Raw genomic sequence first — 26,616 nt, 5'->3', positions numbered from 1 at the left:
ATTTCCAGCAAGCTGGAGTGATCCTTGAAGGTGTTTCTTACAGTGCAGGAACAACAACAGCACATCAATAACAAAATTCTTCATCTCTAATTTTGCACTTTTTCAATTAATTTCTTCATAACAGTAGCAAATTCCATGCATTGCTCTATCCTCAAGTTCCAAAGACTTGGTGTCTGAAAACTGCCACACACCTCTAATGTTTTAGAATTCTTCTCTTTCTTCCTCTACAACCTACCCACAGCCCATACCTACTCCCTTCATTACAACTATTTGAAACTCCCCGCTGGTTGCTTCCCTGAGCTGCTGTACAGTTTGCTTTGGGTCCAGCTGCTCCAGCCCCCCACGACACCCACCCCCTTCCCACAGCCCTCCACACAAACCACACCGCCTTCCTGCACAAGTTCAGCTTTGCCCTTCCAGAGCCTCATCATCCATATTTCTTCTATTCTGCAAACTCTCCTTTTCCCCACAGATTTTTTACTTTCTCATTGCATAAACATTTCTGTACCTCTCCCATGCTGGCTCTAACACCTGGCACGTGCCTCTCCTAATCCCACAGAATGTACAGCTTCCTTCTTTGCCAAGTCTCTCCTCGAAGTATCTTTTCCTTCAAACAACAGTGATATCTATTTAATAGTCCTAGAGCAAAGCCTAAATTGTTTTTACAACTAACACTGTAGAGCTGATTAAATTATTCTGAATATAAATTTACCTCTTTCTTCTTTGTGCTCGTTATCTCTCTCAACATCTTGTCTCGTTACAATCAATTCAGATTACACAAAAACCCCCACAGCCTCCTGGGTGTTGTCACCTATTTGTTGCTACATACATACAATGTACTAACAAAATAAACAAATATGAATCATTTAAATAGCTCATGGTACTTTTGGAAGGCTATAACAGCCACAAATCCAGTCATCATCTTTATATTTGGGATAATACAATAACAGCCCAACAATCCTCACAGGAGTTTTCCTAAACTTAGTTCTAACAATTACTATAAAGTAGAATGACTTTTGTGGCAATTTAGGATTTCCAGCAGTAACCTAGGGATATGCGTGGGATCTCTTCAGGAAGCTCTGGAGCTGTCTCAAGGAACAGCTACATCGTCAGTTCCTTGAAGAGCCCTTTTTTTTTTGTACAACACCCCAAAATACGCTGGAACATTACTCATGTCAAACTAATTGCCTGGAAGGAAGGACATAATCAGTTTTAATCTTATTGCTGGAAAGAACTATATTGAGATCTCTCTAATATCCTGGATAAGATGACGAGTGCGAAGAAAATTATGTTTGCTAGGGCCTCCAGCACTTCTGTAGATATTTAACAGTTGCCCAGATTTCCAGAACTAATACATAGTCTCCTTGGCTCTCCTGAACAATTTGATGTATGTAATCTTGTGTACGCCCTCAGTACTGTCTTTTCAGCATGTGGATGCCATAAGCTGTTCCATTAATTATGGAAATATTCCAAATCTCCTAGTATTAGAGTACCAGCCACTTAAACATTAAATTCCAGTTTATACGCAGGAAAAGAGGTTTTGGGGTAGGGAAAAGGAATCAATTGGGAACATCCATGATGAAATACTTGTGCAGTTCTGGGGATCATTACTTACAGAATTAAATGACGGCCTTGAAGTACCACCACATTTTTGTGGGGCACATGTCCCAGCTCCACTTGCCTGCCCTCCAGGCTGAGAGGCCTATGGGGCAATTGGGATCAAGGGGCAACATAGTGGCAAGGGGGAAACAAAAAGTAAACTTTTCAAAGATTAAACAAGGACAGGCTTTTCAAATTACAGAAGTCCAAAGTAAGAAATACCATAGTGAGAGAAAAAAAAAAAGATAAAAAGGGAACATAACCCCATCCTCACATCTAGCCTCCCTCTGTACCTCTGATCAACACAACTGAAAAACAAAGCCCCCTAGACAGCCTGCATTCATAAGGTGCGGTTTCCACTCACTGTCACTTGCCTGCAAAATCTGTGCACCGATTTCTCATGTTCCTGGCTCATTTTATTATGCCCACTAATGGGTGATTAAACAGAAGATTAGAGCAGCTATTCTCACTTTCAGAGCAGCTTGAGAAAGAGATCACATTGCTGGCAGCTTCCCTCACCAGCGTAGCCACTCTGTTTTGCTGTTTTACAGCATTCACAGCAACTACTTCTTTGGCAAATTACAGTAGGTGTTCAAAACATCTGTAAATAGTAAATTAGCGATTACAAATCACCTTCATATTACCAGGAAGTTTTAGGTGCATTTTGAGATTCGCTGAGGCACACCAAACACATTTCACATTATTATTTAAAACTTTTAAACACCCAAGTATATAATTAGCACAATGGTCTTCAAAACATGAAACAAAACTTAGCCACCTCCTTACTCACTTTGAGTAGTATCTTAACCCACATGAAGTCTTCATGAAGTTGTATGGGCCATATTCAAAATAACATTAAACATGAGCGCAGGTATCACAGTACGCTTGCCGTCAGGCTGCATATGATTCTGACCGTAACTTTAGAGTATGCTGGAATTAAGGTTATCTGTGAGTATATCTGCTGTGATGTTGCTATGACCTTAAGTATTGACTAGAGACACTACAATTAAGAATTTAAAATTTCTTCAGGCCAACCGTAAGACACATGAATGAGAGACTTGAAAACGCACTTTACTTTTGTGGAGAGCAGAAATTGTATTCTCATCATGTGACAAGTCACTTTCCTGTTGAGAGTCCACAGTTCAGCTCACCTGTATCTGTGAAGTGGTGCAAAGCTACTGTTTAATAACATTAATTGGCTGTGTCATTTCCCAGTATCATCAGCTTGTTAGAGGGAGAAAATTCTACTAACCTGCATTTAGTCATCATCTGCCCACATACACTACCTATGCAGAAAATAGCTGCCTTTTGGTTTGCCAGTTAAAGAGTAGAAAATAGCAAACCTGTGTGAAGATGAGAGTCTCAGAGCTCCTGCTGTCCAAGCTGAGCACAAATCTGATGGACTGGAAAAGCTCCTGGATGCTGGAACGGAACTGTTCCTCCTCCATTCCACAAGTAGCTCTGGAGTAAAGGATCCGAGATTGGACAATGAACTTGAAAAGATATTCCAAGGCCTTAAGGAGCAGGAGAGGAAGGAGATTAAGACAGAGAAAAAGAGAGAGAGAAAAATAAAGGAGCTTTAAAGAGAACCAAGAAGGATTCTAGGTGCATAATAACTAAATTCTTCAGCTTTAGAGAGGAGAAAGAAAAACAGATTTTGTAAGTTATATAATTCAGTTAAGGAAGAGCTACTCATAAGCAAGTATCCCTTTTCAACCAAAAATCTTTGTTACTAGTATGTCCCACTAGCAAAAAAGTATGCATTTAAGTCAAATAGACAAATTTAAGTTAAACAATTTGAGGAAAATCTTGGTGAAGATGAGAGACTTCTAGTTTTCTCATTATGTGGCACAATGACTGTGTGTGCAGAAGCCGTTCTCCTGTTTTCATTTAAATTTTACCTTTAATTACTTGAGTAAACTAATTTGGATTAGGTAAGTGGACTTTCAGTGGAACAGAAGGAGGGTTACCTGGAAGAAGGAGAATCTGCTTTTCAATATGAACACAACAGCAATGTTCGCCTTTATTTCTGGCAGCTACATGTACAAACAGAAGTACATGCAGATGTAGAAACAAGACAAGAGCTGCATGTGAAGCCCTCTGGCAGCCCATAACAGTAGCAAGCAGCAGTACTGCCATGAGCATCTCTTAACTTCAAGCTGTGATAAATTAAAGTGTCTGTCTTTGATCGTCACATGTGGAACTCGGAGAGCACTCAGCAGTGGGAGAATAACCTGCACCCAAGATGGCACTTAACACCATTATCAATGTGTGATAGACGCTGCAGACCCAAAGGACTGGCAAATTGGAACTTTTTGCAGTAAAATGATAATCTGCTCTATGACAAGCCTACATTAAGTCTGAATTTGCAACCTAAACATCTCTAACTAAGATTTTGTAAATGGCATTATACAGAACTCCATTTGGCAGCAGTGTCAATGAAGAAAAATGCATTGTTCCATGCAGCCTTTAACAAGCTTACCAATCGATCAAAGTTTCTCACCGACACTATTACAGCAAGGTAACATTCTGCAGAGCAGCAAGGCTTGTTTGATCATTTAGGTGTATACAACTGTCAACACTGAAATGTACCAAGTATCAGTGACATTTAGCACTTAACACGATACACTGTTAAGGCAGGATTAAGGGAAGACATGATGATATCCTCAAAATTCAGCACAAGAAATAAACAGGCTGGAGCTCAAATCATCATAGTCTATACAGAAACATTAGTAATATTCTCTGTATTGGCTGGAAAGTATTCTTGACTGCTTCGCTGTTTGGAAGCTAAAATTTAATTCCAACACAAATGTTGCCCTTGTTACATATTTTTATATCCGTAAGATGCCCCTCATTGAACCACCAGACTATACGCACTAATATGCAATGTTACAGCTACAGCTTTAAGGCTAGGGAATGGGAATGTGAAATTCCTCATCAAGCCATCGGAGATTTCAAAGTGCCACTGATACCGCCATTTTTTGGTCAGGAATGATGGTGATGTCAGTAATCTGCCAGTACAAGATTTATACTTCTCTAGTAAAACATCTCCCAGTGAAGCTTCCTCACACCAAATAACTTCATGGAGAAATAACACTTTATATTTCTGCATAGTTTTCAAACACAGGTCAATTGGTTCACAAGACTCAGCTCTTTATGTTTAACGTGTCTGCTGCTAACTCCAAATACAGCAAGTCAAGCGCTCATACAGGCTGTTTGATAGGTTGGTATACACAAGCATCATTCTAACTTGAAAGCTCATAACTTTAATGTGAAGATTATGTTTTGCAATGAATCAGAGGACTGATGTATGAAATCTGTAATTCTCTGTTGCAAGCAAAATGGCAGGCTTGTCCTTAGCACAGACAACCTCAACTGTTGAACCCACAAAGACCATTAACTGCAGAGTTCAATGTGTTTGCAGACACCTGGCTGAGATGGTAAAAACACAAAACAAACCTTGTTAGTACAAATCAGCACTTGGACTAACTTTGACTCTTACTAGTTACAAAATCATAGATATGATACATATATGCACCTAAAGACATGAAGTGCGCTGAAATAAAATTCAAGCCTTCTGTTATATTTGGCGTGATATAAAAGATCAGTATAAAATTAAAGGAAGTTTGTTAAAAATGTAGTCTGTCTGCATGTTCGCACAATAGGTGAGCATGCACCGCTCTCCTGGGACTAGCAACCGAAAGACTCGTGGTACCATCACACACACAAAACTGAAATGGACAAACAGCATCATAACCTTATGTCCTCTGAAGAAAACAATCCCTAAATTCTACCAGTGGTACTCTTGGCAAGATGAGAAAATGAGTAAAAAATGTGCATACACATAACACATCTCTAACTTCCATTTACAAATGAGTAACCTTACTTTCTCTGAGTGACTGTCCATACACGTGTTTACTCTGGGAATACAGGAACAGCACATATCAACTTGCACAGATTACCTGGTAGTCGGTTACAGTGTCTCAGGAGAATTAAAACCAGAAGACGACTATGACCAAAGCATCATCAGCTACAAGCTTCTATGATAAACATAGGCAAGAAAAAAAGGATAAACTTCTGTGGTCATTCTGCAGGTCTAATGGATAAAGATACTCTTTGGAGACGCTGGTGTCACTTGAGCCTTCAGGGACTATGCTCAGACAACATTTGATGGTTTTACTGTGGCACATTCATAAATCCAGTGGACAGTCCTGGGGACAGCACAGCTGCACATCTGGACTCATCTGCTGTAGAGATGATGAGTCCAATTGAAACAAAAGGAAAACCACATCTAGTATTCAGAGTATGGACAGATGAATCAACCTTGTATAGACCTGCTTTAAGAAAAAGCATGGATTAATTTTGTAACTCAAGAAACTACTTTGGGAAAGAATCTGGAGTATGCAGAATGGGTAACATTATCATAAGCACTGTGTATGTAAAGACGATTAGTCTGCATCTCTTTCACTGTCCTAAACAAAGTGAACAAATGCCATTTTCAGTAGCTTCTGAGTATCCACTTCACCAGTTAAGAGCAGCTAGCAAACTTCCTCCTGCTACTGTCAGTGTGTTTTTTCCAGAGAACAGCATACTTGCTTCAAGTGCAAGCAGCATCTACTACGCATTTTTAAGACAAAAAGTGCAAAAGTTCAAACAAAGGTACCAATTTTAGTCTTGTGAGAGAAGATAAAAGACCTAGGGCAAAGCTCAGGGCATCAGCAATAAAAGAAGGAACAAGGAACAAGTCCCACAGACAGGCTGACCAGGGTGGAACAATTATAATCACATCAGCAATTTTCTGTTTTTCTTAGAAAAAGTGAGACTGTAGAAAACATAAATCATCAAATAAGGTAATTATTTCTGAATAAAGGATAAATAATAAGTCCAGAGCCAGACCAGTCTTAAAAGCAAAAGACTGCCATTTATTTTTAAATTCAAGGTGAAGAAAACAATTTGGAGGATTTCCCAGTCTCAACAGGCAGACTGAGAGCAGAATTCCAAATCTCTCATTCACTGGGCCCTGGCTGGAACGGCTCAGAAAGTGTGTTCAGGGTTTTCAAGAGATCGGCTGGGAAGCAGAACATTGCTTGAGCCTTTTCCAAGGACTGGCTGTACACAAAGTATCACTGATTCATGCAAACCCCCACAGCCAGGGTACGCAGCACCTCAAAGTCTCCTCAAAAAGTTTGATGCATGTTCTGTGTGGTTCAATGCTCCTGAACGTGAGATGAAGATGTGACTTCCTGAGGAAGAAAACGTCTTGCTTTTTCAGTGGGTTCCTCAATCTAGGGAAAAACCACCCATGATTCTACTACGGGGAAGATACCTGAAATGACATCTCCTAGAGACATTTTATAAGTTTTGCCTTAACTAGTAGGGAAAGTAAAACTGTCTGTGGGGCTACGGATACTTTTGTTACAGAATTCTCTAGGGAGGGACAGGCAGCTGTATCTGGATCCACCTTATGTGGAGCTTATTATAGGGCATAATAAAGAAACATAATACCATATGTTCTAGCACAGGTAGATATGTCCTTTCGGTTATAGCTCCTCCAGGTTTCATACAAGTTTTTTGAGAAATAAGAGCGGTCTTGAGGGAGGTAAGTCACTTTAGAAATAGTCCAGAGCACCACTTGCTAATGCCAAAGTCAAAAATAAGAATCCTATGAGATATCTGTGTATCCATCATGAACATACATGGGGAATGCAGAGATATTTCAACAGTTGCTTTAGGCTACTATATTTAATAGCTAATTCAGAGAAAAAGGGACAGAAAGATCCTGTTCTGCATGTTGAAGAGCTACTAAAGCAAGGAGTGTAGCGAAGACACTCAAGACCACAGAAATTCCCAACAACTGAATATAGTACTACTAATGACACATTAGCAATGATGTGTTTGATACAAACTTTTTCCAAATGCCTGAAATAAAGTCTGGAAACAGAGAACAAAATAAATCACTTTCCTGTAGTAAAGGAGATAAGGACCTTAATTTGGGCCTCCAAGATACACCTGCAAAGGCAACTGTCTGAATAAGACGTGACAGCAGTGTCAGAGGATGCACCACCAGGTCTGCAGAAACTCTGTCAGTAATTTCAGTTCCTGTGCTTGGAAAGGCTTGGGCTGCCAGGTCTTCAAACTCACCTCACGGACGGCACAGCTACTTTCTAGACAAACACCTGAGATTCCCAGTAAGCAAAGAGCTGCGTTAGAATCCTTGAAGGAACACACCCTTTTCACAAACAGTATGTTGTATAACCGAGCTTATGAAAGACATTGTAGCATTTGTATTTTTAATATTTCTGAAGATGGCTACTTGGAGATTCAAAAAATGCAGACCACACAGGGACAATATCATACATCTCTTGAAAAAATATCTTTGTCCCATTTGCACCATTCTCTGTGAATCCTTGGTTGAAAAGCATTACAAAGAAGTCTCTAAGTATGTAAATATCTAGAAGTAAAGATTGGTATAACACCCTTGTTAGTAACAGCATCTGATCTTACCAGCAGATCTTGAAAGCTATAATAGCTGGTGGTGGGGATGCCATAAACATTCAAATGGAACAAGGATTCCCAAAGAATAAAAATTACTTCCTCAAAAACACTGACTAAATTAGATTAAAGGAGACAAAATGAATAACAAAAATATCACAAGAAGAAAAAGCCATAATAAATTCTGAAACGTATGCCAAGACACAAGCATAAATACATTCACAAGGAACAATCTCTGCATATGTTACGTATGAGTGTGTGCTTCACCTCTGATATGCTTCACCTCTTTGTACTGATGTGAAAAAGCAAGAAGAAGAAAGTGCTGATCTCTGCCACTGCTACTAGTTCTACCGTCACCCAGACCCACCCGTCTGTCCGTACACCTGCCCACAGGGAGAAGGTACGGATGAACAATCACTCAAAGAAAAATATTTCCCTGTAAATTTGGAATCTTGTACTTAGGTACTTGATACAATATCTACTTTAAATTTACACGTGGAAAATACTTGATTCTCTGATTTCTCTATAATAGCACCAAAAATATTCCCTTTGTTTCACACACCATTAGAGAGCTGTGCTTTCCTGTGAGACCGTGCTCTATCACAGAACTGTGATTCAGGTCCTGTGCAATGACAGCTGTTAGAATTTCCATCCCGTTAAAGGCTCATTTATCTGCTTCTTATAATACTCCAGAACTTCCAGCAGGGAAGTTGAAACTGTGTCACAGCCAGAAATGAAAAGCACATCTTTGATCCACAGCACTTGTCCCTAACCCATGTCAAATAACTGCTTCATGAAATTCAAGGTGTAGACCACATGTATATGTATGGCCAGTGCATATATACTCCATCTAAGTCCCACTTAAGCCCTCCATAGGGCTTCAAAAGGACTTAAGGAGACAACATTCTTCCATTTTTTTCTGCACAAGAGTGAATCTCCCCCTAAAATTATTTTTTTTGACAAAATATTAAAAAAAAAAAATTCTGGTTGAACAGACTACGCTTGATTTTATTCACAGCTTTCCCAGCCCTTCTGTAGTCACAGACGGAACAGCCATGCAAATCCTCGTAGTGAATACGCACTCTCATTGCTTCCTGGATGTGGTCTTGGCGCACAAGCTCAGCTGAACGGTCCATGTACCACTTCAGACATCGGATCAGTTCCCTGAATACAACAGTGAAGAGGAAACTTCAGCACTATTTTAAAATGAGTCAGGCAACAAAAAGGTTTGTTTTAGGGATAATTCTATAAAATAGTCTCATTTCAGCTATGGCTGTCCTACCTACTGAATTTATAGAATATATACGTTTATGTAAGTTTCAAAACTAGAAAATAATTTATTCTCTGTAATTGACTTAGACCATGAGGAACACTAAGAGAACATCAAAAAGATGTTATGAAGGAGAGAGCTTTGATAAAGGCATGTGATATACTTCTAAGACCAAAACATACTTTTTTTTTTTCCTGGTAAGAAATCCAGATGTCCACTAAGTCAGCAGTTTTAGAAACTAAGATCACAAAGAAAATATACACATCTATTTTCCTAAGTACACAATACCATTGGGACTCACTTAAAGAGTTGTATTAAAAAACATATTTCAGACATCAGACTACCAAAAATCATTGTCTGTCTGAAAGAGGTGATAATTATCACAAAGCAGAACATGTTTTTACCCTCTGAACATGACTGTGCCTCCTAGTGTTGGAGAGTATCTGCAGTTTTTTACCTGCCATTGACAGAATATTTTTATGAAGCTTTTTTAAATTACATTAAAATATGAATGCCTTAAAACAATCCAAGCCAATTATAAGCTGTTTTTAATAGTTTCCTGTGGCCAAAGATAAAATATGCTCAAATGTACAATGGAAATGGTCTAAAAGAAATTTAAATAATCAAACCCTGAATAAGTGTTACTGCTTTCAAAAATCTGTTTTCTTGCCTGATGCAAAACTCAAAAAAATACTAAAAAATAAGGCAGAATCTTCAAAGCGACAGTGAAAATTAACTTTCTGATCTATTGAAATTATATATTTATTCTCATTAAATAGAACTTCATCTTATGTGAATACCTGTCTGCTTTGGAAGAGGACGCTACAGTTAGTTCTCTAAGCTTTCGCACAAGTCTTATATCCCAACGTCCTTCTAAAGACAATAAATGTATATACTCTGGGTAGCTCGTTAGTACAGACTGATAATGAGTTGCTGCTGAGTGACAGTGTTTCTTCAGTTAAAAAAAACGGAAAGTAAGATTTGCTAGTTCAGAAAGGCAAGATAAATTCCAAAGTCTGCTCGTTCTTAGCCACAGGTGACATTCAGCTGCTTTTCTCTAGAACTGTGCCAGAAAACTTTCACCTGCGTAGTTTTGCTTCTGAAAGGCACTGCTAAGGCGCAGGTTCCGACTGGGATGGTGACATTGTTCAAAGCTAATGCCACCTCTTGAAGTGACGGGTAAACAAAACCTACTTGTATGCCAGCGCTCCTGCAAAGTGCTTCTGAATGTAAGTGTCCATCACAGGTCGAAAATGAAAATACTTGCTGTCACGCAGCAGGTTGATGATGAACACCTGTGGGAGGTAAAAAAGTGAACCCATATTAAAGGAAATTGCACATTGTTGCTGTAAACAAGTTACGCAAGCTGAAGAACAATGAAATACATGAGTTTCTTTAAAATGGCAGAGAGTTGTGTTATGAGATGTTATTGTTTGCTTCTCCCCAGTGATAGCAAATATTGCTGCCCTCCTCACCCACGATTACTACAGAAAACATAAGGCTGGATCCAGCTGAATATTTCATGGAAGTAAAATACCAGCAACCTGATAATAAGAAACCTAATACCCATGAGTAACAATTCAGCAGCTTACCAGAGACTGAAAGACCAACAGACCATATTTTTCTGTGTTGTCATCCAAAACTACAAACAACGTGTCGAGAATATCTTGTAGGAACTAAAATGATACAAATAAACAAAGAATTTCAAATTCAACCACAGTCAAAAGAAAGTTATTTTCCTGTTTTAATTATTTCATACACTTTGATATTTTTCTGAAACACTTGCCGAGAACAAACCACTTCAGGTTCATCCATATGATGTGGCAGATTTTCATTTGTTTTTACTAAGGAGATTTTTTCTCTTTAGAAGGAACATTTCTAAACAAAAAATGACAGAAAACAAACAAAAAATAATAAATATGTACCACACACTTGATTTGTAGGCATAAGTGAGCGTTCCTTCCACTGTAAGCTGACTGAAAGTGCTGCCTGACAGTAGCAAAACCACTTATTTTCATTCTTGTACCATTAGAGTGTATCAGATAGTGTTCATCAAATTTAAGACTTGGAAGCATATTAACTGGTGCTCCAAATGAAGTTTAGCACTGAAAACTTTTTTATAGGACAGAAGGTAAAGCTTTTATAGCAGGCTTTAATTGGGTCAAGTTACATTTTGCCAATTGTTTCCTTTATCCATAGCGCTGCAGCTTACTGAATGCTGACAATCCAGTGATTTTCCTTCCTGAAAGCACAGTCCTCGGAAAGGATGACTGTGGAGAGAAGTGCTGAAGATGAAGTCAATTGCTTATTCTCTCATGATTTTTTAATCTATTCTAATTAAATTTCTGATGTGGAAAACAAGAAATAGAATATAACAATTTATTAAGTCTCTGAACTTTTTTTTTTTTGAATGATTGCACTCTGTTCTTCATATCCCAATGCCAAATGGCAGCTGTTTTAGGGAGAGAATCAATTACTTCTCCCCTTGGAATAATTTAATCTCTACCTTTTTATGCTTTTTCTCTATAAAAAGCAGATATTTGTGCTTTCCTGCAAACGAAGTGTACAAAACATGGCATTCTTGAAGAACTACAATACAAACGGTGTAAGAAAGTTCAGGTCACACAGGACTGGTGTGTAGAGCTACAGTGGTTACAAAACCTAGTGATGTTATCAGCCAGGGGACAGATTACTGATGGTCAGACACGCTCAAGAGCAACTGGTACTCCAGACAACGGTGCTGGGACAGGAAAGCGGGTTTGCAGGACGGTTCTCTGGCCACTGAGCAAAACTTAACTTTCAAGGCTTCACATTTCTTTCTCCTCTGCACAGACATTTGGAACATATTTACAAAACAGAAAGAGAGATCAACTCTAGGAGCTGTTTGTAAAGGCCAAGTTTTCTGAGTCAGCTCTGTTTTCTTCACTCTAGAAATGACCAAGCGCACTTAGGCTATTTCAGAGAATGTCCTTTAGAGAAGACTACTGAACACGTAAGTCTGCACAAAACGCCACTACCAGTGGCTCCATCTGCATCAGTGAGTGCTGCGGCTGAACACGAGTGGGCCCGCAGAGCGGAGCAGCTGCTGCTGAGGACCTGGTACTCACAGCACATGTGGGTGAGGGAATTTTACTAATCATCAGCTCTAGTTCAACCCCAAGGACTAATTATCCATTAGTTTATAGAGTGTATCTTCCTGTTCAGTTTCATGCTGAAATAAAATCCCAATCCACACACTGAGAATTCACAGCGTGAATCAAAAAGTACAGTAAGAGTGAACATTCAGAAATGTATTCCTGGTCTGAGTGAGTTTGCTATCACATCCAAATGTGTTATTTCATGTAATACCTTAACAATTTCCTCGCCGCTGACATGTCTCAGTCTTCCTAGAATATCCATCACACGATCTGGGTAAGCCTTCCATTTCAGTAGGGCAAGCAAATCCACTGCAGAACAGTGAGAGACAGAGCTGGAATCCATACACAGAGGGAAGAATGGCAACCCCAGACCCACCAAAGATTCATTACATCTTGCAGTTCTGCTCTTGTTGCAGTTCATACTTCTCAGGGAAAAAAAATTAAATAAGGCAAAACAAGAAGCAAAATACAGAGTAAGCCCAATACTGCTACCAAAGAAATGAATGGAGGAATGGTAAACTACAGCATTCTTCCCTATGTGACTTGACACTGCACCGTGGACAATCCACTTGTCTCTTCGCATGCCTCAGGGACATTGCCATAAAAATGTATTTACTTAGTAGGTCTGTAAAAGCTTAACAAAACAAACTTTAGCTTGTGTGGAAGTGCTAGCAAGGAGTTCTTTGTTCTTCAATCATTTAATGAAAATTAATTCTGCTCTAACATATTACACCTCTTACATTTACAGTAATGTCTGTAATTTGTCTGCCATCTGTCAATATTCATATTTCCTCCAAAAAATGAGTTGCTGCTCATTTCAATAGTGTCAGTGGAAAAAAAAAAAAGCATACGTATAATTAAATTATAACAAAGGAGTATTTTAGTAAAGTAAGCAGAACACAAGCACATACATCTATCTTAACCACGGTTGCCTTGGGCAATTTTGAAGGATCAGCTACTTACCATTCTGGGTCAATTTGGTAGAGGAAAGCTGTGTGGAGACTGAAAAGGTCTCTTTGGTGCTGCGCTGGAAGATGAGGCTGGAAGGGATGTTGGGGCAGCCGTTGTAGTCCTCTTTGCAGCAAGGCAGCCCCAGGTACAGCGCGTGGTTGTTGAATGTGCTGTTCTCATCGCACTGCAGGCGCAGGAGTGGAAATGCGATGTTACCCAGTCAGTCTTGCTCCACACACTCACACCCTGACAGCTATCACCTAATTGTATTTTATTGATCTTCTGGGTGCACAAAAACACTCCTCAGAAAAAGCTGTGCTTACCACCTTTGGGGCCTATGCATGCACAAAACAGACCCAGCTCTAGAAAGTGTGGTCTCCTAACCACTGACTATAGAACACAGCATGTTCTTCCAACTGTACAACTTAGTGCTGCTGTCTGAAAATCACACTGAAGAAAAAAAACAGTCCCCCCAAAACCTCTTGCTACAGGGGCTGCCAAGCTGTAGCATTGTAACATGATGCATTTGAAGTACAGCATAACTTCGTAATTCAAAGGTATAGACTAAAGCCACAGGCTAGTAGAACTGCTGAATGCTCATAAACACTAGTATGCTTTGGAATTCAAAATGGATAGGATTAACAGAAATCATAATTATCTGAAGGGAAAAGATAAGCTGTACCTTGAACAGAAGGCTGTATCTGCACGTAGTCATGTGATTTTGAACGTATAAGATTTTGGAACCCCTATTACCCTGTTCCTCACATACTGCTAATGAGGGGGAAAAATGATAATGTAATGACCATTACTTATGTAAACTCAAGTACAGAGAAGCAGGTGAAAAGTCTGCAGAACAGAATTGGTACCTTATAAACATAAAGCTCATGGATGTCATCTGACAAGGTAGTGCCATCATCTCTCATCAATGGGGTGAATGCAAAACCAAAGAGCTTCTTTTCTCCCTTGTCTTTTGCTGTGGCGAGAGATAGAAATTAGGAATCGTATTTGTACATAACCTGTCTGTTTGTCTACACCACAAGGTTACTCACCAACTTCTCTACATGCCTAACAAAACACATGCAGGCTACATAAGAAAAGCGTATAATATACTATGTCTAATTGTATGCAAATGATCGACAAACTTTAAACACACAAACATGCTGATCCTATAAAATGTGCATGCTGTAAAGAAAACATTCTACAGCAAAACACAGCAGAAGAACAGCAGGGGAGAACATCTACAAAATGTTTTGCCCTGCACTGATCATTCATGATGTTTTTAATGTGCTGTTGAATAAATGTAGCAACCAGCTAATTAGCAGTGCACCTTCACTGGACTTTAATTTGGCACCCTCTCCTGCCTCCCACCCAGTAACCACCTCATCCAAGTGTAAACTGACAACGGAAAGACCTCAGCTTTTTTGGATTTCTCTTGGTGGTATTTTGCACTCACTGGAGCAATGTCTGAACTCAAAGCGCAGGTGAGACCCACGGAACCTGTCTATAGGGATGGGCAGCTTGATGATTTCCCCCCACCGAGGGCTGTTATTGTGGTAAAGGACAAAAGAGTGGTATGCGCTCCTGCTCGGCTCTCCTGAGCCCAGGCTGATGCAGTCCTGGAACAAAAGAAACAATTTAAGATTAAAAGACATCACATCACTACAGATGAGTCATTTTATTACACTGTGATAACCTTTATATAATTCACATTTTTCTGTAGACATAAGAGTCAGAAGCAGAAACTCAGGCACAATGAAACCTGAAATTTTGGAAGAGATTTTTAAACTGTGTATTGAGTCAAAGGATGAGCTAGGAGACCAATGAATCTGGATGAATTGCAGTATCTTAAGTTATTATTTAAGCTAAGTTTTCTATCAAGCATAGAGCAGATAGAAAAGTCCAAGAAAAAAGGACCTAATAGGACTTACACTTCTAATATTAGACTTTCATGAAAATATTAATCAGACTTCTGCTTCGGTCTCTCAGTTCAGACGTGACACCTGAACGTTTCAAGCCTTTAACAATGTTGGTCTTTTGAGAAACTACAACCATCCAGCATCACTGAGTATCCCAGAAAACTCCGATCAAGTTACTTCCTTAGTGGTAAGCAAAGAATTTCTGTTGAATAGTCATCACCTAGTAATGTCATGGGATCTAAATTTCTGCTTTTAGATATAAAAAGCTCAAAGAACTTGACCAATCTACGTATTCTCAAAATACAGATAATAACCCCATGAATTTATATGATTTAGGAAATATGGAAATCCTTAGTCACAACATGAGCTAAGGAAGGTAAGAGAAACCCTGAAGTCCTGAAATAAAGACAGGAAAAGGTCCTTTGTAATGAAGACATGAATTGGGAAACACACTTTTTTATACAGGCACTAATCCATATTCTAGAACTGGCACTTACAAAGTGATCCAAACGACGTGAAATCTTATAAAACCATGCAGAAAAAAAGACACCTTAGAGATTCTTCACTTTTAGCATCTCAAATGATAACAAATCCAGGAAAAACAGAAGCCAAGCAGACCTAGAAGGACACACGCTACACAAATTCTGACATAAAAACACCCCACATGGAATAGTACCATGAAAAGAAGAAGTACCAGTCCTTTCCCCAGGGCACCTCTAAATTCTATTCCAAGAAAATACTGTCAGTGTTGATTTTTTTCATCTGTAACCAAGGGACTATCAAGTCAAGTATATCCCATTGACCGGACCCAGGTAGTTCTCCTGTGGTAGTATTTTTCTGGCTTCGAGAAAGTTAAGAGCCCGACAAGAAGGAAAAGCTCTCTGACATATTGGGATTCAATGCAAGAACAGCCTCCCAGCACAGAGAATCATTCAAATCCTCTAATCCAAACTGAGTGACTGTAGCATATACTCAGAAAACTCAGTCCTCTCAAGTCTTAGTAACCATATGGTATGTGCCACAATTCCAGCATACAGGCCATTATTTAATACAGCAACAAGAACTAACTGTTATGGATGTTACCAGGTTGGAGTGAGAGTAGTGCTGGCAGCACTAAAAATCAGAACACCTGCAATATCCCAGTTATATTTTGTGGTAAGAGTAACTTGTTGGGCCTCAACACAGGAATTCTGGAACCTTGCTCTGCATTAGGTTCTTAAGAGAAAATAAAATATTATTGGTAATTCTTCTATAAGAATGAGTAAAATTCAAATTTTCACGTGAGCTTTCTTTTGCTGCCTCAAAAAATTACCTGCCATGGCAGATCAATGGTCTTTGAATGCTGTTTCATGCTATGAACTTTAAATAAATGAATAGGTGAAGAGTCTTTTCTTCTGGTTTTTAACTTAGTTTTTATGCATCTGTACTACAACCTATAGCCTGAGGAGGCTGAATTGTTTAATTCTGAATTGTGATCTGCAAAATATAAACATGAAACCAGTCTCAGTACACCTGATTACCATGAGACCCAAATATGCAGGTGAATTAGAGGGCAGAGGCAAGTAAAAGAAGCTAAACCAGAAAAAGTCTCAGGTAATAATTTCATTGTTTAAGGTATGCCCTGCAGTCAGTAAGATATTCCTGCTACTGGAACAGAAAGATGACTAAGTGAGAAATGTCAAGGTTTTTTAATTTTCAGATCACTTTTTTCCTATGTTTTCCTATCCTGTGAGTGATTGTACCGTGTCTGTTCCACTATCCCACGTAAAGCCCTGAAGTTCGGTTACAGTAACAACAGGCCAGAGTCAGAAAAGAGAACTTGGTATCTCTGAATGACCATTCCAATCAAAACCAAAGAAGTAGTTAAGACTGATAATGCCTTGTAATTATATGGCTTTTATACTTAATCATTGGCCACAGTTACAGTATAATTAGCTACCATTATGTATATTAGCATTTGAAGATGCTGATATTGCAGTTTGCAGGGTAAAGACCTATATTGATCTTTGGCATACTGCTGTGAAAGCAAGCAATAATTAAAAATATGTCACTCAATTTGAAAGGTATGCCTGATGCAATTAAACAGAAAAGGATTGTGACCTTCCTGCGACAGCTATGTGCACAAACCAGCTCCTTACAAGAGACATATTTTACTTTTAATGAAATCACAAGCAATTGTAGTAATAAAGGAAAAGTTCTCCTTTCAATTTAAAAAAAAAATGCGGCAATGAGTTTGGTACACGAGCACTTTGGTGTTCAGGCTCTTCTGCAAAAATGGCTGCAAAAGCCACTTTATTGAAGTGGAGGTGGAAAGGAAAAGGTAGAAGGACCTTATTTCTGACAGATGTTTGTGTCAAAATACTTCCTGTTTACTTCTTTATCCTCACACCCTCCCTCCCCACACAAAGCTGACTTCTTTGCATCTTCCTCTTCAATAATACTAAAAGTAAGAACAAAGAAAGACAGAAAAATGTTGAACATCACCATGCACAGCTGGAATGGAGCCATCTGAACATGAAAGCCAAGGTCTTGGAAACAGGCAACTCAAATTTATTTTCCAAAACTATATCCAGTACTGTAGCTCAACAACTCAGACTTAAAAATCTCTCTTCTAGTCACATTTCATCATGTTGTACAGGACACAGTATTTAATTTTGATTTCTGACTACAGTTATGCTACTTGTTTTATTGTAGCCACTGCTACCGTATTTTGAAATTACATAAGCTTTTTGGTTTATGAATATTTTCTCCAAGTCTCTATATAAGGGATGTGCTTCAAATTCTTTCAAATTTATAACCGACCACTTCCTTCACCATATCATATCATATCATATCATATCATATCATATCATATCATATCATATCATATCATATCATATCATATCATATCATATCATATCATATCATATCATATCATATCATTTAAAAACTTCCCCAAAAAAAGAGAGTAGGACCTAGTTCAGTTCAGCACTGCCCTGGCATGAGAGACAACAAAACAAGAGAATGTGTCCACGGAGCACGCAGACGGCACCTGAGGCTCAGAGGAAACAAGCACTTACCTTCAGGATTTCTCCATCTGCATAGAGCACGTACATGGTCACTTCAATGTTCTTCTGCACGCTTTTCCCACCTCGTTCAAAGTCTCCCTTTTCTAGGGTCAGGTACAAGTCGTTGCGAATGTCACCTGCAGTGAGAGAGCGGAGTCACAAGCTTAAGTTCAGCAAGGAAGGCTCAGTGCCTGTGCGCGACATATGTTGATTCTGCAAACCGTTTTCTGTGTTCTGCAAGACCATGGCTGATGCCCAAATCATTCCAAGCAGCAAGTTAATTGTTAATAAAGATGAACACTTCGATATCAGTGCATAAAATCAGACCGTTGTTAGTAATGCCTTTATTAAGTGTGAACTCAGAATCAATCGTGTGTAAGTGGGGAAGGGAAAAAAGTCTTCTACGGCTTTGTTTAGTTAGTGGGTTCAGAAGTATCAGGCTAAGCCTAACAAAACATCACTAACATCAGACTTCCTATTTCCAGAATATTTTAAGAAAAATAAGTATTTTTGTGATGATCAGAAAATTATGTTCATTTAGCTCTTCAAGTATTTTCTGTATTTTCATAACTTCTCTTTATCATAACAACAAAATAAAAAGCAGTGGTTTTGGAAACCTGTTTGTAATTCAGTTCAGGTAGACTGAGAAGGAATGACGTTTTTGGCTGGCCTCTGGCATCCCTACGCATGAAGATAAGAAAGCAGACAGTATGGATACTTGACAATTTCTCACTACCTCATTTTCAGGAGCCTTCAGGGCAAATAACTGTTTTCAGAAATACCAATGCTGGCATCTACCTCAGCATCTTGTTATCCTGAATTTGACAGATTTTAGCTCACTTTTATTTATTTATTTTTTTTTTTTAAGAATCTGATTCGGGAAACTCTGCTTTCAAAACTAATGCATCCAATTCTAAAGCATGCACCAAAAGGACAGCAGGTAGAACTTATTTTTCTGTAAGATTTAGTTACTGTCACAATTTCATGATGGTTCACTTACCGCTTCCTTTTATTTACTGGCCACAAAGGCAAAAATACTAAAGGGCAATACATAAAAATACAAAAAACTAAATAAAAACTCATAAAACGATAAAAAACTCATGCCTTTTGAGGCAAGTGTTTTGTTGAGCAGCCTCAAGAGACTAATGAAGTAATGGAGTGGTTATCCAGCAAAGCACAGACTCCTTGAATGTCGAATTTCTTCCACCCCAGTACTTGGAGAAGCTGGTGCAGGTAAATCTGTGTATTAATCAGAAGCACAATGAAAGAGGCAGCATTTGCTTTCGGGCAGCGAGCGGTTTCCTTTTGTGTCTGTCAAAGAAGCACTTCAAATTCTTCTTGAAGTCTATAACCCCACAAAATTTGTTCCTTAATCTACTGTAGGGACAAACAATAGAAGCTTTCAGTCCTGTCTGTACTTTTGTTTTTATTTCTGTACATATGTACAACTTTTTAAGCATGAAAAATACAGGTCTCTGGCTGACATTCAGTGCTTTCTGCTCGGACCTCTCTGTGAATGGGAATCTGCATGCAAAATGCCCTCCTTTGCCACCAGCCTCCCTGCCCCTGTGGGTTCGCACGGAGCTGACTGCTTGAAACTCCTCACAGCCAGAGGTCTGAAAATGCTGCAAAAGATGACAGCACGAGGCTGGTGGAAGACCTCGAATATTGGATCTGTTTTTTCTCGTCAAAGAACTGGCATCAAATGCAACATTCCATGGTCCACAACAATGGTGAAAATTATCTTGTTGTTCAAAACCAAGCTAAACTACCTCTATGTTGACCAGAGGATTATGAAGGAAATACAGGACTAATCACAAAAGAGAATTTAAGTAGGGCCTTTTGGTTTGAAAATCCTCCTGCTTGACAGACTCCATCCTTTTTTCTAAGCAGTTTGCACAATGAGGAGAAAAGTTTCAATTTGTATGCTATATCTCATAATAGAAATTAATTGTACTCACTGTAATTAGCATTTTGGAGCTTCCTATTTATGACCTCTTTTCTGGAAGACAGTCTGGCTACACAAAATCCAATGTCAGACAGCAAATCATCTTCCAGCCTAAATTAAAGGCAGCATTTGGCTATATATAGCATCTCATCTTCCATTAAGCTTAACAGGAGGGATATCACTTCACTAATTAAAAAAAATGCCGTTGGGGTGGGGGGTAGAAGAATCTAAAAACCAGTAGATTTGCATCAAAATGAAGAAAAATTAAGGGGAGAAGTATTTTAGTGAAGTATAATGGTGGATCCTCTCTTATAAAACTGTTATCTATAGAATCTTAAAAAAAAGTGTATTACACATAATAAAAATAGGAAAGTAAATGTGTCTAGCAAAGACAAAAAGCATTTGACTATCAGGTACGGAGTCCATCAGTTTCTTGAAAATCCGGAGTTTAAAGTACAAACTGAAACAATTCAGTTTATTGCAGGGAAAATAACCTTTCTACAAAGAAGTTTGTCTTCTTCCCCCCATATTAGTTAACCATGTCTCGTGCTGAGTCCTCGCAAGGCATTTCTTTCTCCAGCTGCTACTGGCTTTGAGGGGTTTAGTCTCAGATGTGCTAATGGGCTCAAGAGAAACTACAGCAAATGCTTGAACACAGAGAACTTCATTAAAAATGTGGAGTATGTAAACTGCAAGGCCAGAGAAAACACAAGTGCAGAAACAGCACAGTGCAGCTGGCACGTGACTGAACAAGTGTGATCAGTATGATCAAGAAGTGATCCTTGTCAGCTCTAAAACAGAATGACAGCTACATACCAAGGCAAAAATCTTGGCGGATAGAGCTTTTTCCATATTTAATTCCACTGTAAAAAGAGAAAGAGATAACGAGCTTGTCTCACAAAGCAGACAACTCATGCCCTCTGCATGGCAAACTCCTGTACAAGCAGCACTGGCTCTGAAGTGACAATACCTTGTATTTTGAGAGAAAAACAGCATGCTACACCAGCTTGGATCACCCAGGCCTCACATCTTCACAAACAGAGCAGCGCAGATTGTAAAACTGGGTTAGCTGTGGCCTCCCACCATTAGTGCAGGAACAAAAAAGTGCTAGAAGGCTAGTGGGCCAAGGTATTTATAGACTGAAACTGCAGCTGACGCTGTAAGCTGAGGTCTCTTTGTGTCAGGTGGCTGTCAAGGATGAACTGAAGACCTAATGAGAGTGTTCAGAATTGTTCTTCTTTTAAGGCCCATCTCTCTACAATTGTTGTCAAATTAAAACCGAATGTAAACTGCTTTTTGGCATAAAATCTGTGCAGTTCTGACATACACAGTTACTGAGATTCATTCTTTATGAAACGTCTTGAAAGCCAGTATTTTTCACAATAAAAAAAGAACTATTTTCTGATGTGTTATGTGGCTCTTCACCTTTATGGAGGTTTTGTTTTGTTTGTTTTAACCTATGTACAAAGCCTCATGTCAAATGTAAAACTGTTGTTTACATTATGAATGATAAATTATAGCTTTGGGGGTTTTGCTCACATTGAATGAAATCCTTTCTTGTATGACCTGAAACTATTTTAATGATAATGGGGAAAAAAAGGAGTGGTGGAAAAGACTACATGAGTCATATATTGATTTTGTGTTTACAATATAAACAACTGTACTGGAAGACTTCCAAACACTTATAATTTTCAAGACTAAAAAACATTTAGTCCAAGGGCAAATAATTGTCTAGTATCTATTAGAAAAAATAGGAGATTTATCCTGATAACATTTGTAGGTTTTACACTAGATGACTAACCAGATACTTGAACTGCAACGTAGTAACAATTTCCAGAAACTGTCTGCATTTAATATAAAAGATTATGTACATTGAGGACAGGAAAGGTCCCTGTTTTATAGAGGTGAATACTGTGTCAAAAAAAGGTTACGTAGTTCACAGAAGTTCCTATAGGAGAAAGAGGCAAAGAAATCTCCAGCATCTTGATTCCAGCAAATTTGGTTTCCAAGAGGTTTATGTTCTGTGATTTTGTGAACCTGTAAAGGACACATAACTTATCTGTGCAAGCTGGGGAAAGTGGCAGCTCACAACATCCAATATATGCAGGTCTAGTTTCAAGTAACTTAGTAAAATGACTGTATTTATCCAAAGAATCTTCATTGGATTTTATTTAAACTGAAAGCTTAGTCTTTTACAATTTAAGCAGCCAAACATCAAGAATGACCAGTCTATTAATGTTAGTATTTATGTCTGTAGTTGCTAAATTGTTGAGATGGTCCCACTTATTTGGGGCCCAACACTGGGATATACTGTCTGCTCGACGCTCTAACGTCGCTGGGTTTCTCATCTTTTTGAAAATAGCGGCATTTTACAGGAGTGTAAATAGCCCCAGAGTGTGAATGGGCAAGAGGGACACAGAGAGTAACTTCCACAATGGATTATGAAGAAGCAGCCAAATCATACAGTTATGTCCTACATATAAATGAACAGCCCTGCATGCGATTAAATCAGCATCACTCACTCCACTGACTTCAGTGAGGTTACAGCAATTTAAATTGCTAAGGGTTTGAGTCTGCAAGAGACACAGTCTAGCAAACATGTAAAATCTCTGAGACAAACTATAAAATGTAGAATACTTATATTCAAGTACAGTGTTGCAATGTGCTTTGGCTGGATTTGTTCTAGCTCTTCTTTCTGGCCGAGCAGACATTCCTGTGACGGACAGTACAAGAGCCTGGTGCAGTGACTGGATTCTGATCTCCAACAGCAGACCACACCTCTACTTTGAGTTCTAACTTCCTCCAAATGAAAAACATGCAACTACTTCTGAAGTGCAGCAATTTCAACACAGACAGTTTAACAAAAGGAGGCCCCCAATCGGCTTTGTGATCATCCTGTTAGGTTCACAAAACAGACAGACTAAAGGAAAGACCTGTCAACGTGCACAGTACAGAAGGGTCTCCAGCACCCCTGGCCCTCCTGGGGCCGCCCCTCAGGGCCTTGTTCTCAATCACCTCACACAGCATCCCCTGCCCCTGCTTTAAAAGTGAAGTCACCTTGCACACTGGTGACAAAATCTGCTGTGCTGCCCACTGTACGACTACATGCCTCTTAAAATCAAGAAGTCTGGTCTGGTCAGACAGTCTCTGGGGATCACATCAGATCCATTTCAGCAGTTTATTTCTCTGCCCCTTCGCCAGTCAGTCACTTATTTTTTTAAGGCTTGTATTCTTGAAATAGTTACAGTATGCAACTATTAACATTACTGGGAGTAATATTACAGCAGCGAGCGGAAACAAAGCTTTTATCTATTGCCTGTAGAGCAAATTAAATTACCTTTTTTTTTTCCTTTCTTTCTCTAAAGAGAACATTATGCAAGTTTAACTCTGTGTTTAGCTTTTGGTGAGCAGAACAATCAATGTTTCCAGGAAAAGGAACAAACAATACTTACTAGATTATTTGCTATCCATTGTTTGACTTCTAGTACACAGAAGAAGTTATACAACACTCTCTTAAAATTCAGTAATTTCCTTGAAACAGTTTCCTTTTAGTAGCAGTGGGTGATTTTTAATATATTTTTTTCTTATCTCCTCCAGCTCAGGATTTTAACTTTCTGTTTCTGCAAGTTTATTTATGATAAAAATATTTCTTATTCTCCTTGTAAATGGTTTTGGGGGATAATTATTACATAATTATGTCTTTCAGTCTTGTTGACTCTCTTGCTATGAATATTCTGATGGATTTTGCCATGTCTGTTTCTTAATGTATTTTTGCCATGACTTTGTGCTCACTGACAGAACAGATGCTGAGATGGTTCTTACCTTTGCTACTGATTCATCTGTCATAGCTACCAAATATGTCTGAAACACTGTGGTACGAAGAGAGACTGATAAGACAAAGTCTACATCTCTGTTACCAAATCTCCCCTGTGATGTCATGATTTGCTATCTACCAATCCCCAGCATTCCATGAAAGATATGAAAATGGGAAAAAGCAAGCAATAAGCAGACATTACACAGAAAAGCAGAAACTTACACCCAACTATCTTCATCTCTGTATCAGAAAGAAAGGAGAGAGAATAAAGGGAAAGGAAAGGGAGAGAAGCCAGGAAATTAAGACAAGGGGAGAGAAAAAAAAAGAGAAAGAAACATCACTCACAAGTCGACGATGAAGCATGCACTTTTCATCAGAGGATCAAAGTAAAAGACAGAATACTTATCAGCACATGGGGAAGGGAAGGGATGTCCTTTGGGGAACTGACAAACGCCATGCCTATGCAAGACATTTCTGATCAGCAAGTTCTGTACACAAATAAAGTTGCAATCCAAAAGGCAAGCACCACATGCCTCATTGCTTTTATCTCTGGGGAAAGGTAAAATTGTCAGGATCAGATGGACGGTCTTAAACCCAGCAGCAATTTAGAAAAGAAAAGAAAAACCCCACAAATGAACAAAACCCCACCACACCTCTTCATGAGGCTGGTTTGACTTAACCCCTTCCGATGCGGACAAAAAGATAATTAAAGTCTTTATTAGGTTCTTCTCAGATCACAACACAGTAAGAAACAAAGAATATTTCATCCTTAGAAATGAAGACAGGCATGGTTATTTTGTAGGATATTAATCTTGTTCTGCATAACCATGCAAGATATAAGCACATAAAGGTTAGTTTCACTTTTTTTCTCTGTGATAACCAGCTCATATCTGAGTGAAGGAAAAGGGGGCTTGATATAAGAAGTAATGCTACTGCTTAGAAAACAAACTGGGACAGGAAAACTGTGTGATAAGACACAGCTACACAATTTTAATGGCTGTGTACATACATAAGGATTTCCTATGAAAAAGGAAAATGAAGATGTTAAAACCTATGACCAAGAAGATTCATTTGAAATACTAGAGCTATTTACTTTTTTAAAAGTAGATTCCTTGGTTCAGACGCAGTGAATGATTGCTGCATAATATAACAACACTAGTTTTCATTATTTTATTCATCAAAAAAAAATTTAAAATCACACTGCCTTGAAAAATCTGCATCCACTTGCAAAATACACGTCATGAACTTTGTGTGCACTTTTCTGAAAGAGGAAACCCTGTCTTTAATGAGAAGGAAACAGTTGTGAAACAAAGCAAGGAAAAGGGAGTTTGACAAAGACAATTAAAGCAGCAGACACAGCTGAGAACTGCTAACGTGCATGACAGGATTGGTGGTTTTCGGTTGTTGTTTGGTTTTGTGTTGTTTTGTTTGTTTGCTTTTTCTCCCCCCAAATTAAATATTTTCCAACTCTGGACCATACTAGTAAAGCTAAGAAAGAACGTTTGATTCTGGCTGTAATAACACAAGCACCAAGTAAACTGCTAGGCATTCCTTGTTCGTGCAGCTCGGCTAATCCACTTGGCAGATAACTTACTCTACCAAACGTTCTACCCTGGACATGAGGTAAACTGAAACACCAGTTTAATCTATTGTTTCAAAAGCAAACAACAGGCAAATATCTGCTGTCACTTGATTTATGTCAAACACATTTTTATTTAAAAAACACCCTGGTAATTAGAATGAACACTGTTCACTGTATCACTGAAGTTAGATTATGTTTTAATCTCAATTTTTCCAGAGATTTCATTATCCTGCAGGATACTCAGGATAATGACAATTTTTTATAAGAGTACCATTCACGGCCACCTCTCTCTTCACATCTCTACTCCGCAATGTCCTAATTTATCATTACAACAATAGTCTATTCACATTTCCATGGATGCCCTTCTTGTCTTACCTGGTGTTTAAGGGCATTTACAAACCACCTTTCTCCACAAATGGGAGCCTCTTTTTTTTTTTTTTTTTTAATACAAATGCCTAAAGTGTTACATCTAAACTCCATATATGCAGATCTCTTGTAGCCCACTTTGAATCAAGGAGAAGTCCTGGGTGTGCAGGACCTATAGAGAGGCAGTAAGCACTTCATAGCAGAATGGTTGTCCTTTCACACGTTTGTATCAATCAGTGTTTTGAGAAGACTTATATATATACAAGTCAAATTCCAAACAGATTTTAATCTTAAAATTCCTGTGTTTTCTGCAACAAGAATTGTGGTTCTCACTAAAATGAGATTAGCAAGCACCTGTGGTATTTTGAAGAACACCGTCTGAAAAATTGACGGGCTGACTAGAGCTGGAAAGATCAAAACTGTACCCGGACAGTGAGCCTTACAATGGGAGTGCTGAAACATATGCTGCGGAATCTGGTTTTGATTTACCTAAT

General features: G+C 38.7%; 1 protein-coding gene across 28 annotated transcripts in view; it reads right to left on the bottom strand.

Moving 5' to 3' along the window:
- Window positions 1-26,616, bottom strand: part of DOCK3 (dedicator of cytokinesis 3) — a 197,761-nt gene that overhangs the window by 54,452 nt on the left and 116,693 nt on the right. For 21 of the 28 annotated variants that reach the window (XM_065075190.1, XM_065075201.1, XM_065075191.1 and 18 more), the window contains 10 exons: window positions 18,425-18,549; window positions 14,903-15,065; window positions 14,316-14,422; window positions 13,462-13,633; window positions 12,710-12,807; window positions 10,954-11,037; window positions 10,556-10,656; window positions 9,174-9,255; window positions 2,943-3,113; window positions 1,616-1,702 (listed from right to left, as the gene is read on the bottom strand). In XM_065075190.1, coding sequence (XP_064931262.1) covers window positions 1,616-1,702; window positions 2,943-3,113; window positions 9,174-9,255; window positions 10,556-10,656; window positions 10,954-11,037; window positions 12,710-12,807; window positions 13,462-13,633; window positions 14,316-14,422; window positions 14,903-15,065; window positions 18,425-18,549 — 1,190 coding nt within the window. The remainder of the gene's footprint in view (window positions 1-1,615; window positions 1,703-2,942; window positions 3,114-9,173; window positions 9,256-10,555; window positions 10,657-10,953; window positions 11,038-12,709; window positions 12,808-13,461; window positions 13,634-14,315; window positions 14,423-14,902; window positions 15,066-18,424; window positions 18,550-26,616) is intronic. The other 7 variants (XM_065075199.1, XM_065075212.1, XM_065075217.1 and 4 more) reach the window with 2 other exon arrangements.

This window comes from Columba livia, chromosome 10, assembly GCF_036013475.1.
Source record: "Columba livia isolate bColLiv1 breed racing homer chromosome 10, bColLiv1.pat.W.v2, whole genome shotgun sequence".
Classification (NCBI taxonomy): Eukaryota; Metazoa; Chordata; class Aves; order Columbiformes; family Columbidae; genus Columba; species Columba livia.
Note: the sequence above shows the minus strand (reverse complement) of the source record. Positions and strands in the feature narration are given on the sequence as shown.